This window comes from Phocoena phocoena, chromosome 13 (genome assembly GCF_963924675.1).
Source record: "Phocoena phocoena chromosome 13, mPhoPho1.1, whole genome shotgun sequence".
Lineage (NCBI taxonomy): Eukaryota > Metazoa > Chordata > Mammalia > Artiodactyla > Phocoenidae > Phocoena > Phocoena phocoena.
This window is the reverse complement of record NC_089231.1, coordinates 69,490,645-69,504,001: the sequence shown is the minus strand read 5'-3', so window position 1 is coordinate 69,504,001 and position 13,357 is coordinate 69,490,645. Positions and strand designations below refer to the sequence as shown.

At 55.9% G+C, this 13,357-nt stretch overlaps 1 protein-coding gene across 1 annotated transcript in view; it reads right to left on the bottom strand.

The window, feature by feature from the left end:
* MN1 (MN1 proto-oncogene, transcriptional regulator) overlaps window positions 1-12,252 on the bottom strand; it is a 43,537-nt gene extending 31,285 nt beyond the window's left edge. Inside the window, exon 1 of the mRNA XM_065890494.1 lies at window positions 8,502-12,252. Within this exon, the coding sequence (XP_065746566.1) occupies window positions 8,502-12,252 (3,751 nt within the window). The remainder of the gene's footprint in view (window positions 1-8,501) is intronic.
* Between the last annotated feature and the right edge of the window lie 1,105 nt (window positions 12,253-13,357).

The following is a 13,357-nucleotide window of genomic DNA, read 5'->3' as shown; positions in this document are numbered from 1 at the left end:
CTATAAATGACTTCCACACTTACAAATTATTTTCCACTCCTAAACCCTGTGTCGGTAAATATTTCGACACATAGGGACACACTTCTCCCCTCTCCATCCATCCCTTGATCACCTGCCCCCGCCCCGGAGAAAATCAACTGCACCCCCATCTCCATCCAGTCTTCCTAACTGGGGCTGTTTCTCTCTCTGCCTTCCGGCTCAGAGGAAAGGACAGAGTGTCCACATCAGGACTCAGGCCCTTGAATTTCAAGGACTTTTCCAACAGCCCATGCGGTCAGGGTAGAACCCGCTTACTTCCCAGTGAACACTCAACCAAGCCTGGTTTTCTCTGGAAGGCTGAGCTCTGGGGATTTCAAAGCAGGCTATGTTTTCTGCCGACTTCCCCAGCCCTTCTCTGATCATAAGATGGTCCCTCAGAAGTATTTTATTCCTGGTGGTCGTTGCCAATCACTCGACAATATTTATGTCCCCAGATCCAAGGGCATCTGAAAAACACTGCTTCATGGTAACTTTAAGGGGTCATATCTTTTCCGCATCTCACCCTGCCCCGGATGATTGGACGAACAGGGGGCAGGGTGTGTGTGTGTGTGTGTGTGTGTGTGTGTGTGTGTGTTGTGTACAAGTGCGTGTGCGTGTGCGTGTGTGTATGTGTGTGTCTCCTCTCATTGCAGGAGCTCCCAAATATGACCAGGGGCACCACCAATGGGTCTCTCAAACTGGGGACAGACAGAGTCCTCCAGTCATACCAGGCAAAGCCAGCTGGGTCAGAAAGGCCCAAGCCCACCCCATTCCAGTGAAAGTGTTGACCCAAGCTCTGAGAGCAAATGAAACCTTCGTGCCCAAACACTCTTTAAATTATCATCAGCAGTTAGAAGGGAAAACTTATTTTAAGTCCTCAGATTGCACCTCCGGGCCACTTAGTTCTCACAAGATGGTCTGCTGGAAGAGGGAGCAGGGTGGGGTAAGGCCCAGAAGGGTCTCAGCACCCAAGTTAGTCCACGTCTCCTCTGAAGGCATGACAATGTCGTCTACTTCTGAGTCACCCTGGAGCGGGGTTTTGACACGTGCAGGATAAAAACAAGAGCTGGTTCCCTCCAACTTTCCAAAGACCATCCGCGTCAGTGGGCCCCAAAGATGCCTTCACAGAAGGGTCTCCTTGTTTTCCTAAATCATTTCCCAACACACCTGATTCACTTAAAATGAACACTAGCAGAGGTAAGTCATACTGAGACCCAGAAAATCAGAATCGGAATCCCAGGGCCAATCGTTCCATGAAGAATCCAAGATCTTCCACAGAGATGTCAAAGACAGGAAGAAGACAGAGCCTCTGGGTCACACAATCCATCCTACCAGCTACAGAGGAAGTGGGGCGAGCTGAGTTCGCTGGACCCCTGAGCTTTAATGATCAGAACGTAAAAGCCTGCTTTCCCCCTACCATGTGAGTTTGTGTTGGGATGTTTATTGGAGGTTCCCCCTCCTTGGGGAAAAGTCTATCCCACATAAGATGTTCCATCTGGGACACTCAGAGAGCCAGTTTGTTATCATGAATGCGCTAAGACCTCCAAACTGTTAAATTCAATTGCCGTTATGTTTAAAGGGCATTCGGGTCCTTACGACGATGCATAACTCGTGAAAGGATCAGCACACGACCACTATAAAGTTCTCCCTCTGATCCTGCTTGGCGAGGATGCGGAGGTGATGAAAACCTACCAGCTTTCTCAGCCAAGAAGGAAAATGAGAATTTGGGATGCTGGGGCTACGATGGACCCCCCAGCAGTAGGGATCAGGGATGCCAGTTCGAAGTGGCCTTGCGGGGCCAAAACTTGAAGCTATCAGGGCCCACAAAGAGCCCCTTGGATTTCATGATGCTGGGAAGCCTCTCTGCCACTCCGCACCCCATGTCCTTTCTGGGCAAACATTATGTTGGGAGCAGACCCTCCACTTGCTTCCCAAACCTCAGAGGCCGCTGATTAAAATGCAAGCCAGCAAACAAAGCAGGCCTCGGAGTCCTACAATAATTACCCCCCGTGAGAATGATGGCTCTCAAACGCCCCTCCTCGTTCAAGTATATCAAACTTAACTCTGCTTTTCCATCCCTGTCACAAAATAAGTTGGGGGTTCTGGGCCCCTGAAGTGCACATCCGTGGGGTAGCTTCTTACCCACACCCTAAAGTCACTGATGGCCCCGTGAGGCTGCGTGTGGATATGTGTTGTCCTGTCACTGGAAGATGGCAGTAAATGATCAGGGCCGCCTCGGCACTGGGCGACCCGTCCAGCAAAACGTGATGTGCCAGGGTCCCAGAACCATCTCTTCCTTCCGGTCCCATTCATGAGTTGAGGAGACCATTGGCTGAGCTGTTGTGCACCAGGACACAGAGGGTCCCTGAAGGCAAAGCTGTGACTAATTCAAAAGCCCACCGTCCTCTCCGCCAAGTCGTTGGTACCAAAAGATTACAATAAAGGAGAGGAATTTCCATAAATGAGAAGCAGCGCCCGCTTCCCACAACTGGGAGGGGGCGTGGGGGAGGGGTGGGTGGGCACCGATTCAAAGATTCCTCTCCCGGCTGGAGAGTGGTGTTTGCTGAACTCAGACAGAGAGACACCTCCACGCGCAAAACTCAGCAAGGGGCGACGTACGTCTGCTACCGAAATACTCCAGATCAAAGTCACCCCCAGCCCAGGAGGCCCGGGAGGCCGAGATTTCATAATTAGGATCTTCAAAATCCTCCTCTATTTTTAGGACTCTTGCGCTCATTCAGTCCTTTACAGAATCAGAACCTGTCAGCTAAGGCCAAAGAGACTGAAGGTTTAGTTTCTCTCCCTGCCACCGCGCGCCCCCCAACTCTGCTTTTGGAAAGCAGATTAACGGTAAACTAAAGGAGTAGCTGGATGATTTGATGGAAATACACTTGGCCATGCATATGTATATGTGCGTACGCTGGGGTGGGGTGAGGGGTTTGGGGGTGGGGGGCTCCTTCCCACGCTGAATTGCATGGGCCCTGCTCTCCTCCTGTGGGCTGCAGATAGACCCAGACCGGACATGGCACCTCAGCCACACCCTTTCAAGCCAGCCCCCAGACCACTTTGCTGGGCCCCAGGGTGTACCAGAAGGCAAGGAAACTTGAAAATTTTTCCCCAAATGTCTCTCTTCTCAATCATGCACTCATGTATGTATCAACATGTCCGCCACTAGCAATCAAAACCCACACTCAAATCTGTCCACCCAAGACACGCCTAAAAATAGACATCATCCTAAAACAAACACATCGCTGGGCAAGTCAAAATCTGACTTGAGTCAAGACGATGAAGCTGGGTTATTCCTGCCCTTCCAGACTGAAGACTTGGGTGGAACAAGCAGAGGGGCATCGAGGGAAGAATACAAGGTGCACCCACTAGTTACAGGGGACCCCCCTCACCAATAGATTCAGGTCCCCTCTGGCACAAGAGGTTTGGTGTTTTTATATTGCAGTGTGCTTGGGAGGCCTACTTGCCCTTACACACTCCCCAGACATTTGATCCTATTACATAAAGCTATCGACTTTTAATCTCTAAGATTAACCAAACCGAGGCAAATACCGTATTCCTAACTAGAAATATTTATCTCCTAAATGCTTTCGGCAAAGCGTATCACTCCCTGGGCAAAGAACACGACCCAAGGTTATTGTCACTCAAGTGGACAGAAAGGTGATTTTGCTAAAGCTTCCAGCATGGAGTGAGTTCAGGAGATCCTGTGAAATCCCAAGGATACACTCAAGTTTGCCCTTCCAGAGTGGGAAGAATTTCCCTCCTCTAATTTCACCTGGTCCTCCTGGACTGTTTATTAAAGATGTATATTTTATATCAGCAGAGAGTATCAAGTAACTTCTTGGCAAGGGCAGCCATATTTTCAGGACCTATTAAGATTTCCTTTGGAAATTTAAATACCTCTGTCAGGCAAACAAAATCATATAAGGAATCACAGAATTTCATTTCTAGAAAGAGAAATTAGATTAACCAACCCTCACTCCTTTCCTAGAAATCTCAATAAAATAGAAGTACATTGCAACAGTCTCTTACTTCCGGTCTGAAGGGGCCTCACAAGAAATCTAACTGAATTTAGATTTAAATTAAGAAAGCTAAAGAAAGCAATCCTGAGAAAATGCCTTCAATCTATAAATATTGTATAGATATATATATATATAGGAGAATATATAAGTATATATTACATATTAGAAGGCAGAGGCTATTTAAAATCAAAACAGCCAGAAAAATCCAGTGGCAGAAACCATAAGTTCAACACCCATAAGCTTCAGGCCCTTAGAAATCCTTGTCCTTTATTAATATTTAGTAGAAATGTATAACTGCAGTTGTGTGCTAGGTGGGGATTTTATGTCAGGATGCGGGCAAAGAAGACTGGTTTATTACAACCATGAAATATTGAACAAGCACCAAAGAAGAGTAGTAGTATGTCCCAGACTAGCCAGGGAGCAGGCAGACCCAGACCATCAGCTGCACAAAGGGGGCTCCTATCTGTTTACATCACCCCTGATTAACACCTGCGAAGTTTTGGGTTACACCTTCCGGATGCTGCAAAAGTCACATGAAGGCATGCAACCCGTGCTGGGTGATTTTTGGGGGAAACAGGAGTGCGAGGTTCCATGCCTTCCCAAAACCACTTTGAGGGAGCCTTAAAAATTTCTCTCCACGGTGTAAGGAGTAAGGGAAATGACTCAGAAAAACGGCACTAGGAGCCCTCCGGCTCTTACCCCAAGCCTGCCCCATGTCTAAGGAAATTCAATGTTCAAATCCTGCCTGACTTGTATTTCTTAGCACTGCTTACTGTGTTCCGACTGGAACACTGAGAGAAGCATGAAATTCCAAAAATTTCTCCCACATCACTGTAAAAATATCATACCTCCAAAAGGGGCAGAATTGCATGCAAAAGTGTGTACAGAGACCTCTCCCGTTTCACGGTGTGTGAAAGAGCGTTTCTAGACATCTCCGGATTTCAAGATAGAGAACAACCAACGGACTAGAAGTTTGGCAATGGTAAACTTATTACGGGAATACAGTTAATTCAAGTTTTGAAAATTGTAAGGGGTTGGGGGGGGCGGGGGACATACTTTTTTAGGCTTAATATCCTTTATCTACAAACTATCATTATTTCTCCTTCTCTGTTTTGAAATTCCTCCATAGCCACACAGCTATTACAAAGATAGGTGGGTGATTTTGCAAACTAATTTCAAATTTATGTGATCCTCGCTGATTTAATAGATGTCTGAATAGGCCCAAACTCAGGCTGGTTTTTTTTGTTGTTGTTGTTGTCTTTCCCTGTGCACAACCTCACCCCTCCCCCACCCCAACTTTGTGCAAACAGAATCTCATGATGAGACGTAGAGTTTTATGATATAAGAGTTGTTTGGCGGGTTAGGAAGTCAGAGGAAGTGTAATTTGGAGAGGCTTACTTTCCTGGTTAAAAAAAAAAAAAAATCATCATCACATGTGATTCTGGCCTAGACTTTGTGAGAAGTGTTACTTGCCAGTAGAGTTCCCTCCCCTCCAGAGGACATCTAAACCCCATAAGACAATCTGGGCACGTCCCAGTGGCTACACAGCTTGTGCCGTTCTAAAGACTTATTCGTTCTCTCCAACCTGAGCACGATCATTTTGTTAAAGACCGACTAGTATTTTGTCACCGGAGCGAAGAATTTCAGAAACAGTGTTAATATTTAATCACATTAGTACTGGCGTGTTTTACGGCGTGACAAAATAAAATATCATTACAAAATTGGGCTTTGCCTGAAAGGTCGGGGGCAGGCGGTCAAAGAAAGTGCTCGCTGGGGCTGGAACCTGGGAAAGGTATATTCAAAGCTGCTTCATGGCTGATGGGACCCTGGGCATGTGTTTACGGAAAAGCAGGACGCTTTCCTTTCAATTCTTTTTTTTCTCAACTCTATTTCAAAGTGGTGCACTTCACTCTGATTTTCAGCCAGGGCACTCGGGGCCCGTTGAAGGCTCTGTGTACCTATTTATACAACATATGCAGATGGAGCTGCAGGGTGTTACCATAATGAAAAGTTTAATCATCCTTATTTACTACCAGTAAGGGGGCAGGAATCATATGCAGATACCTCATAAAGCCTTAACTAGCAGCCCCAAGGCTGTAGAAGCTGCGAGTGACCTCAATTCGGGGCTTTATCTAGGAAACTGTCCTTCCCACATCACAGAGTGGAAAACAAAGGAGGTCAAGTGGGTGTCCCTGCCGAGGCTTCTAAGGCGGCCAGCCCTGAAGCCGGTCCCTGGAGGAAGTTTCCGTCTCCCGTATGCAGGGGAGGGCTGAGTTTAGTATACAGGGGAAATCAACCCCAAAGTGACTAGCGTCTGTTTCCAAAAAAATATTTTCCTTCGTCTGACTGTGATAATGAAACAAACAAAACAAAACATTTCTTTAATGACATTTCTTCATTCACAGTCTGCGTTTTTTTTCTGCAAAGGACATTAGTCAGACTGGGAAGGGAACAGTGCAACACCTTAAAAAAAATCTCGTTAAAACCACCCAATTCCTCTGCACCTAAGGCCCTTCAAACGACTTGCAGGCAAAGCGTTACCGGTTTTTCTTTATTAATTCTCTAAATCGTGGGGTTTTTTTTTTCTTTTTAACTCTTCTCACCCCATTTTGGCCAATGTGGTCTTAATTACTGTGGGGGCGGGGGGGGGGGGAGTGGGAGAAGGGGGAGGGGGAGGGGCAGCCAGACCAAGCCAGGTAGAAGTGACAGGGGCTGGGATTTGTGCTAACCAGTTATTGATCGGCAGGCCCGAGATGTTGTGTACAAGAAAATAAAAGAGAAGCGGGGCAGAGCAAACAGGATGCTGGGTCCAACTCCATTTTAAAAAGGAGGGAGGGGGGGGAAAGGAAGAGGCAGCGGAGGGTCCCAAACTAACCAATTTATGGCCTTGCCTGGGAGAAGCCTGGAGAATGCTGATGCTGGCCGCAGCGTCTGCTGTGCATGCTAAACACCCAGCTTCAAATGAGAGAGCGGCGTCCCGGGCTGGGCAGTAGGCGAACAAAGAGAAAAGCAGCAAGGCCGCATTCATGAATTAGAAAACCCAAGCGGGAAAGCTACCCGGGACAGGCGGGCGTGAAAGCCCGGAGTTCTGAGCCACCCAACTCCTGACGCACTTCCCCTCCCCCTCCTCCCCCCCCCCCCATCCCCTTCTCCTAAAACCTACCATCACCTTAAACCCTGGGTCAAGAGATGGCAAGATGCAGGATGTGGACTAGGAAAACTAAGGCAGAGGAAAAGAACCTTAAGAGAAGGCGAGGATGGGGGATGTATTTTTTTAAGACACGGTTAAATCGCCAGCTACTGACTCCATGGTAACATTCAGCCTGGTGAAACCAAGGAAATCCAGTGAGTATTTAAAAGAAAAAGGTAGGCATTGTGGGGGTGGGGGTGGGGGGGTGAGGTAGGAAATGACGTTACGTAAAAAGGCCCCATTAAAAAATAAAATGGACAGCTACCGCAGCCCAGTCGTGTTTAGGTTAAAAAAAAAACTATTATTATTTTATCGGCAATGGTGGTCCATTTACTGACACCCCCCCCCACCCACCTTAAAGGCCTCCAGGCCTGGTGGGGAAAGAGCGCTTAGAATGCAAAGGAGAACCGGGACGGACATCTGTCACCAAAGCCAGGCGAGATATTGACAAACGCGGGTCCTTTGTGTCTTAAGAATATATATCCATATCCCCATACACAAATGAAGCCCTGGCCGATTGGTCTGGTCTCTGCCAAGTGGACCCCACTCCAGCCCAGGCCCCCCCATCAAATGTCAGGGAGGTGCACTCTGAAGACTGCCTGCCTCCTACCATCCCGACAGGTCTCCAGTTTTTCAATGAAACTCTAATAGTTAAGAAGAGACAAAACAGTTATTCATTAGGAACAAAGGTCAAATTAGGCGTTGCCTCTGAATGATGCTGCAGACAACAGAACTGGTAACTTTTTTTTCCCAAAGATGCTGGCACACAGAAGGGAACTCAAGCTGAAGGTTGGCTGACTAGGAAAAGGTGGGGAGGCATTAACACAACTTCCCAGGTGTCCTGCCAGGAAGGGGGGGTGGGGTGGGTGGCAAACAACTCCTGAAAAGTGGAAGGAGCCTGAATGTTGAAGGTGAGGAGGGGGTCTGAGTGTGAAAGGGAAGGGGCCCAGTGCTCTGGGGACCCAGTAACTCAGCTAAAACTTGAGGGGGTGGGGCTCTACAATAATCCCCAAAGGGCTTCCGCCTAAGTTGTTACCACCCTCTGGAACCAGAATCTACCTGGCAGCACCTGGGGGGAGGGAAGGGGTCTGCCCACAGAGCCCTAGGTGTAACCAAAGGAAGGGTACCCAGCTCTGAACTGCGTCCTCCTGACCCCAAGGGACACTACCCTTTCATGGAGCCTTCAAGGCAGAAGCTAAGGCCTGCAATGGGGGTGGGGCGGGTATCCACCAGGTGAGAAGGGAACAGGGAATGAGTGCATATACCTTCTTTGCTGTTGGGGTTCTGGGGTTTGGCCTTCTCCCAGGGTGCCAGCGTCTTGTCCTCCTCTGCGCCGTCCACCAAAGCCTTGTCGGCCGGCAGGTACCAGGTGGCGCTGTGCTCTGCCATCAGCGAGTCCAGATCGATGGTGCTCATGGCGCTCTTGACGGCCTCGGAGCAGCAGCTGCCCAGCTCGCTGTCACCATTCTGCGCACCAGAAGCCCCCACAGCACACTCACCCTTCTTGCCACCTTTGAGCCCCAGGGGCTGGTCCTCAGAGATGCTGAACTGCTGCCTCTGCAGCTGGATCTGTGCCTGGAGGATCTCCAGGGGGTGGATCTCGTCAGGCGGCGGTGCGCCGCTGCTGCTCGTTGGGGTCCGGACCTGCTCCAGGCCCGGCGTGCCGGGATGGCCCGTGCCCCCGCCGCCGTAGCTGTCGGGGGTGGAGGTAGAGGTAGACAAGATGCCCAGGCCAAGCGGGGCTGGGGGCGCCTTCGGTCCATGTTCCCCGGCGCCCAACCCGCGGGGAGGGAGTTTGGGCGAGCCTGTCACCAGAGGGCTCCTACTCGCTTTGGCCAGGGCTGGGGGGTTGTCGGAGCTGGATGACACCTCGTCCTCGTTGGCGTAGCTCGTGCTCACCTCGTCCGAGGCGAACTCGCCCGCGTGCGGGGAACTACCGTCCGACTTTGCCCCACCGTCCAGGGACGCCATGAGGTCCGGCTGGTCCCCCAGGAGCAACTCGGCCCCCTTCCCCCACGAAGGCGACGTGAGCGCCTTCTCATGAGGCGTAGGCGCCCCGCGCGCCTCGCCTGTGGAGCTTCCCCCGACGGCTGCGCCTGGCGCCTGCTGTTGCCCTGGGCTCACTCCAGGCGCGCCCCCGCTGTCCGGCGCTGCCGAGTACTTGTCGAAGAAGGTCCCGGGGCTCACGTGACCACTGTCCCTTTTTCTGCGACCCCGTCCCCGGCCGCCGCCCCCGGGAACCGGCTTGCCGTCGTTCCCCGACGTTGATTCCAGGGTGTAGTTGGGGGAGAGGCTGGTGCCATCTCCCTGGGCGGGCGGATTGGGCGGCCCAGAGGCTTTGGAGCCGCTGCTACTGGTCCCCGACTGGCCTCCGGGCCCTGGGGCCCCAGGAGCAGTCCCTCCTGGGAAGTAATCCGAGCCCGGGTTGCTGGCCATGGCCGCGCCGTCGGTCTCGTTCTGGCTCAGTTTCCTCTTGCCCTCGGGCGGGTTCTTCTTGTTGAAGGTAACATTGAGGTTGGGGGCCCCGAGGCTGGCGATCATGTTCTGGCAGGCTGTGGAGAGGGCGGCCAGGCAACTCTGGCCGAACAGGTTGTCCTTGGAGCTGGGCTTGTTGAAGGAGCCCAGCGAGAGCGCGCCCAGCTTACTGGCCGAGGTGCGCTGGCTGGGCTGGAAATCAGGCTGCGGCGGGTATGCGCCCCCGCCGCCGCCGCCGCCGCCGCCCGTGCTGCCGCCGCCCCCGCCCGCGCTCGGGGGCGAGTTCACGCCTGGGCCGCTGTGCGGCGTGGCCTGCCGGTTCGCTGCGCCGAACGGGAAGCCAGGCTGGCCCCCGAGCGCTGGCGCTGTGAAATCGGGCGGCTGGGGCCGGCGCTCGGAGGGAGCGCTGGGCAGCCCCACCCCAGCCCCGGGCGACTGCAGCTGCCCCAGGCTGGCCAGGCTGCCCCCGAACTGCAGGCCAGGGGAGGGCAGCGCGGGCACGTGGCCCTCTCCGGGCATCCTCAGCGGCTCCTGCAGAGAGCCCCGGAACAGCACCCCCGAGCCACCGGGCGGAGGGGGCGGCGCCAGTCCGGGGTCGTGCGGGCCGCAGTCAGCGGGCAGGCCTGAACCCCCCATCCTGCGGGGCAGCAAGTCACCCGGCGGCGGGTGCGGACCTGGGAACCATGCACTCTCCTGCGCCAAGTGCTGAGCCTGCTGCTCGAACGTGCCCAGGCGCCCGGCGCCCGCGCCGCCGCTTTCGCGCTCAAAGTTCGGCTGGGCCAAGCCGCCCACTGGGCCGCTGTGCACCAGGCCGCCCTGGCCCACGTCCCCGGGGTGGCCCAGCTGGGCCAGGTTGGGCTGGCGCAGCCGCTGCTGCTGATTCCGCGACGCCATCTGCTTGATCATGAGGGCCGCGTTTTGGCGCTGCTGCTGCTGCTGCTGCTGCTGCTGCTGCTGCTGCAGGGACTGGTGATCCGGGGCCGGATGCTGCAGGGGTGGCCCCGAGGGGAAGCTGTCGGGCACAGGCGGCGTGAACTCGCCGGGTAGGCCGGAATAGGCTGAGGGCGAGAGGTGGTTGTCCAGAGCGCCGTTGTGCATGCTGCCGTTCCACGAAGCGCAGCGATCCACTCCCGCGCTGCCCGGGAAGTCAAAGCGCGGCCTCTTGGCCACATTCATGTAGGGGGGCGCGTCGAAATGCTGCAGCCGCTGGTTGGGCGTCTGCTGCGGAGGAGGGTGCTGCATGTTGAATACAGGCTCAGAATAAGGGTGCATGCTCCGGTTCTCCAGCCGGTGGATGGGGTACTCGAACTGCGCGTGTTGGCTGGGCAGCATGGGGCCCCCGTCCTGCAGGCCGCCGCTGGGCGTGCCCGCCTCGCCCTGCTGGGGACGCGGGAGCGCAGGCGGACACGAATTTTGCCGGACCAGAAGCCCAGGCGGCGGCGGTGGCGGCGGCGGCGGCGGCGGCTGTTGCTGCTGCGGAGGCGGCGGCGGCGGCGGCTGCTGCGGGGGCTGCTGCGGAGGCGGCGGCGGGGCCTGCTGGGGAGGCTGCATTAACGGGTGCCTGGAGCCTACTGCAGGCTCCAGACCCACGGGCATCTTGCGGGTCCCGCCGAACCTCTCGAAGAACACTCCGTGCTGCTGCTGCTGCTGCTGCTGCTGTTGCTGCTGCTGGGCGTGCATTTTGGACAAGCCCACCATGCCTGCAGCTCTAGGCATGGCCGAGGCACCCGGGAAAGAGCCCCCGGGAACCTGACGACCCGCTGCATAATGAGGCAGCTGCCCCTCAGAATCAGAGGGGGAAAACATGTCGAAATGTCCCGAGGGCGGCTCGCCCGGGTAATTGTATTCCAGCGAGTCGACGGCTCCTTGGTTCGCCACCCTCCGGGGCTCCAGACTGTGGGAATCGGAGCCACTGGAGGCGGGCAGGCCATGGAAGGAGGCGGCTCGGTTAGGGCTCTGGTCCAGCGGCAAGCATGGGGCAGGCACGGCGTGGCCTGAGGCGCCCGAACTGTGGAAGTCCGGGAGGTTCCCAGGTCGCTGCGGGCCGAAGCTCTCCGGCCCCTGGCTCTCCGCCAGGTGATCATAACCCTCGGCGAAGGGCGGCTGGCTGCCCAGGCCGCCGGCCGCGCCGCCGTAGCCGAGCAGACGACCCCCGTGCAGGCACGAGGCCCCAGGATCCGACCCGCCGAAGTTGCCCCCGAAGTGGGGGTGATGCTGGTGGGGGTGGTGGCCTCCCGGGTGGCCGTGGTGCGGCTGTTGGCCTCCAAAGAATCCGTGCACCGGCTGCGCCTGCAGCCCCCCCGCGTGCAACTCCGAGTGGCCGCGCGCGTGAAACCCATAAGGCTCCATGTTCATGCCCAAGATCGGGGATTCGCCCAGCCCGCTCATGGCAGGGTCCACGGGGCCAGGGGGTCCCCCCGCGTGGAAAGCCGGGGCCTTAAAGTGGGCGTTCATGCTTAGTCCGGCCTCGTTAAAGTTCCTCTCGCCCTGGCCAGCGTTCCTGCTGTTGATCTGGGGCTCGAATTGGTCCAGCCCAAACATACTTGGCGGGGGGCGGGGAGATCAATAGGGCATGACAGCCTGCTCTCCGCGGCGCGCCTCCGGCCAGCTACTCGTTTCGGCCCTGGGTTGGGCGCTCCGAGACGCTCAGCAGCGCAGGGACGCAGCGCGCACCGCCACCTCGCCTGGCTTGTGAAGGCTGGGGGTTATCAGCTCCTCTCCCGAAGCTCTCGCTCTGCCCGACGCGGGCCTCTCACATCTTGCGGCGCCGCGGGGCCTCCAGGAGCCGTGTTGGGGGGCCCATGCCCTGGGACGTTAGCACAGCCGCGGGTGGGTTTGCGGGGAGGGGACGGAGCTGCGGGTGACTGAAGACAAAAAGTTAAGTAGGGGGAAGGAGGCGGGAAGGAGGGAGGGAAAGCAGAGCAATCACCTTCTCAAGTCCGATCGGTTTGGGTGGGGAGCCCCTGGACGCTGCCTGAAGCCTCCCGGAGTCCGTGGCGGAGCTGCTAAGGGGCCAAGCAGGGAGACCCTTCAAAGCCGTGGCTGGCGCCGGGGCAAAGACCGAGCGGTCCCTCCCCCCTCCCCCCGGAGTCCCCGCGTTCCGCAGCCCGAGCCTCAGCCAAGCAGGATCCGCTCGCACAGTCCCCGTCGGCCCGAGCAAGCGGCTACTGCTTCTTCAGGGAGTCGGAGGACTGGAGGCTCCGCTCTGCATCACCGGTGCCGGTCCCAGAGCCGAGAGCTCAGCGGGGCTGAGGAGGAGGCGGGTGCCCGGGGTTGAAACCGAGGGTTGGTGGAAGGCGCGGCTCCCCTGTTCCGCGGCGGGTGCGCTGCACCCCGGCGCGCCGCTTCGCGGCCACGTCCGCCGCCTGACGCTTCTGTCCTCCGCTGTTAGGTCTCTGAGTTCGCAGGGATCTCCGCGCCCCGTTCCAGGCGCGGGCGGGCAGCAAAACGAGGGGTTGGGTCGCTCCAAGGCTAGGGTTCCCTGCCTCCCCGCCGAGGTGCTTCGCAAGTCGCCCTCGGACCCAGGGAGGGGGGCGTACGCTGGTTGGGGGCCACGCTGGGCTAGCAGGCTAAGGCTTTCCGGCTGCGCTCTCGGAGCCCGGAATGGGAGGGAGGCGGGGGCAGCTCTGGGGGGTCCGCGCACCCC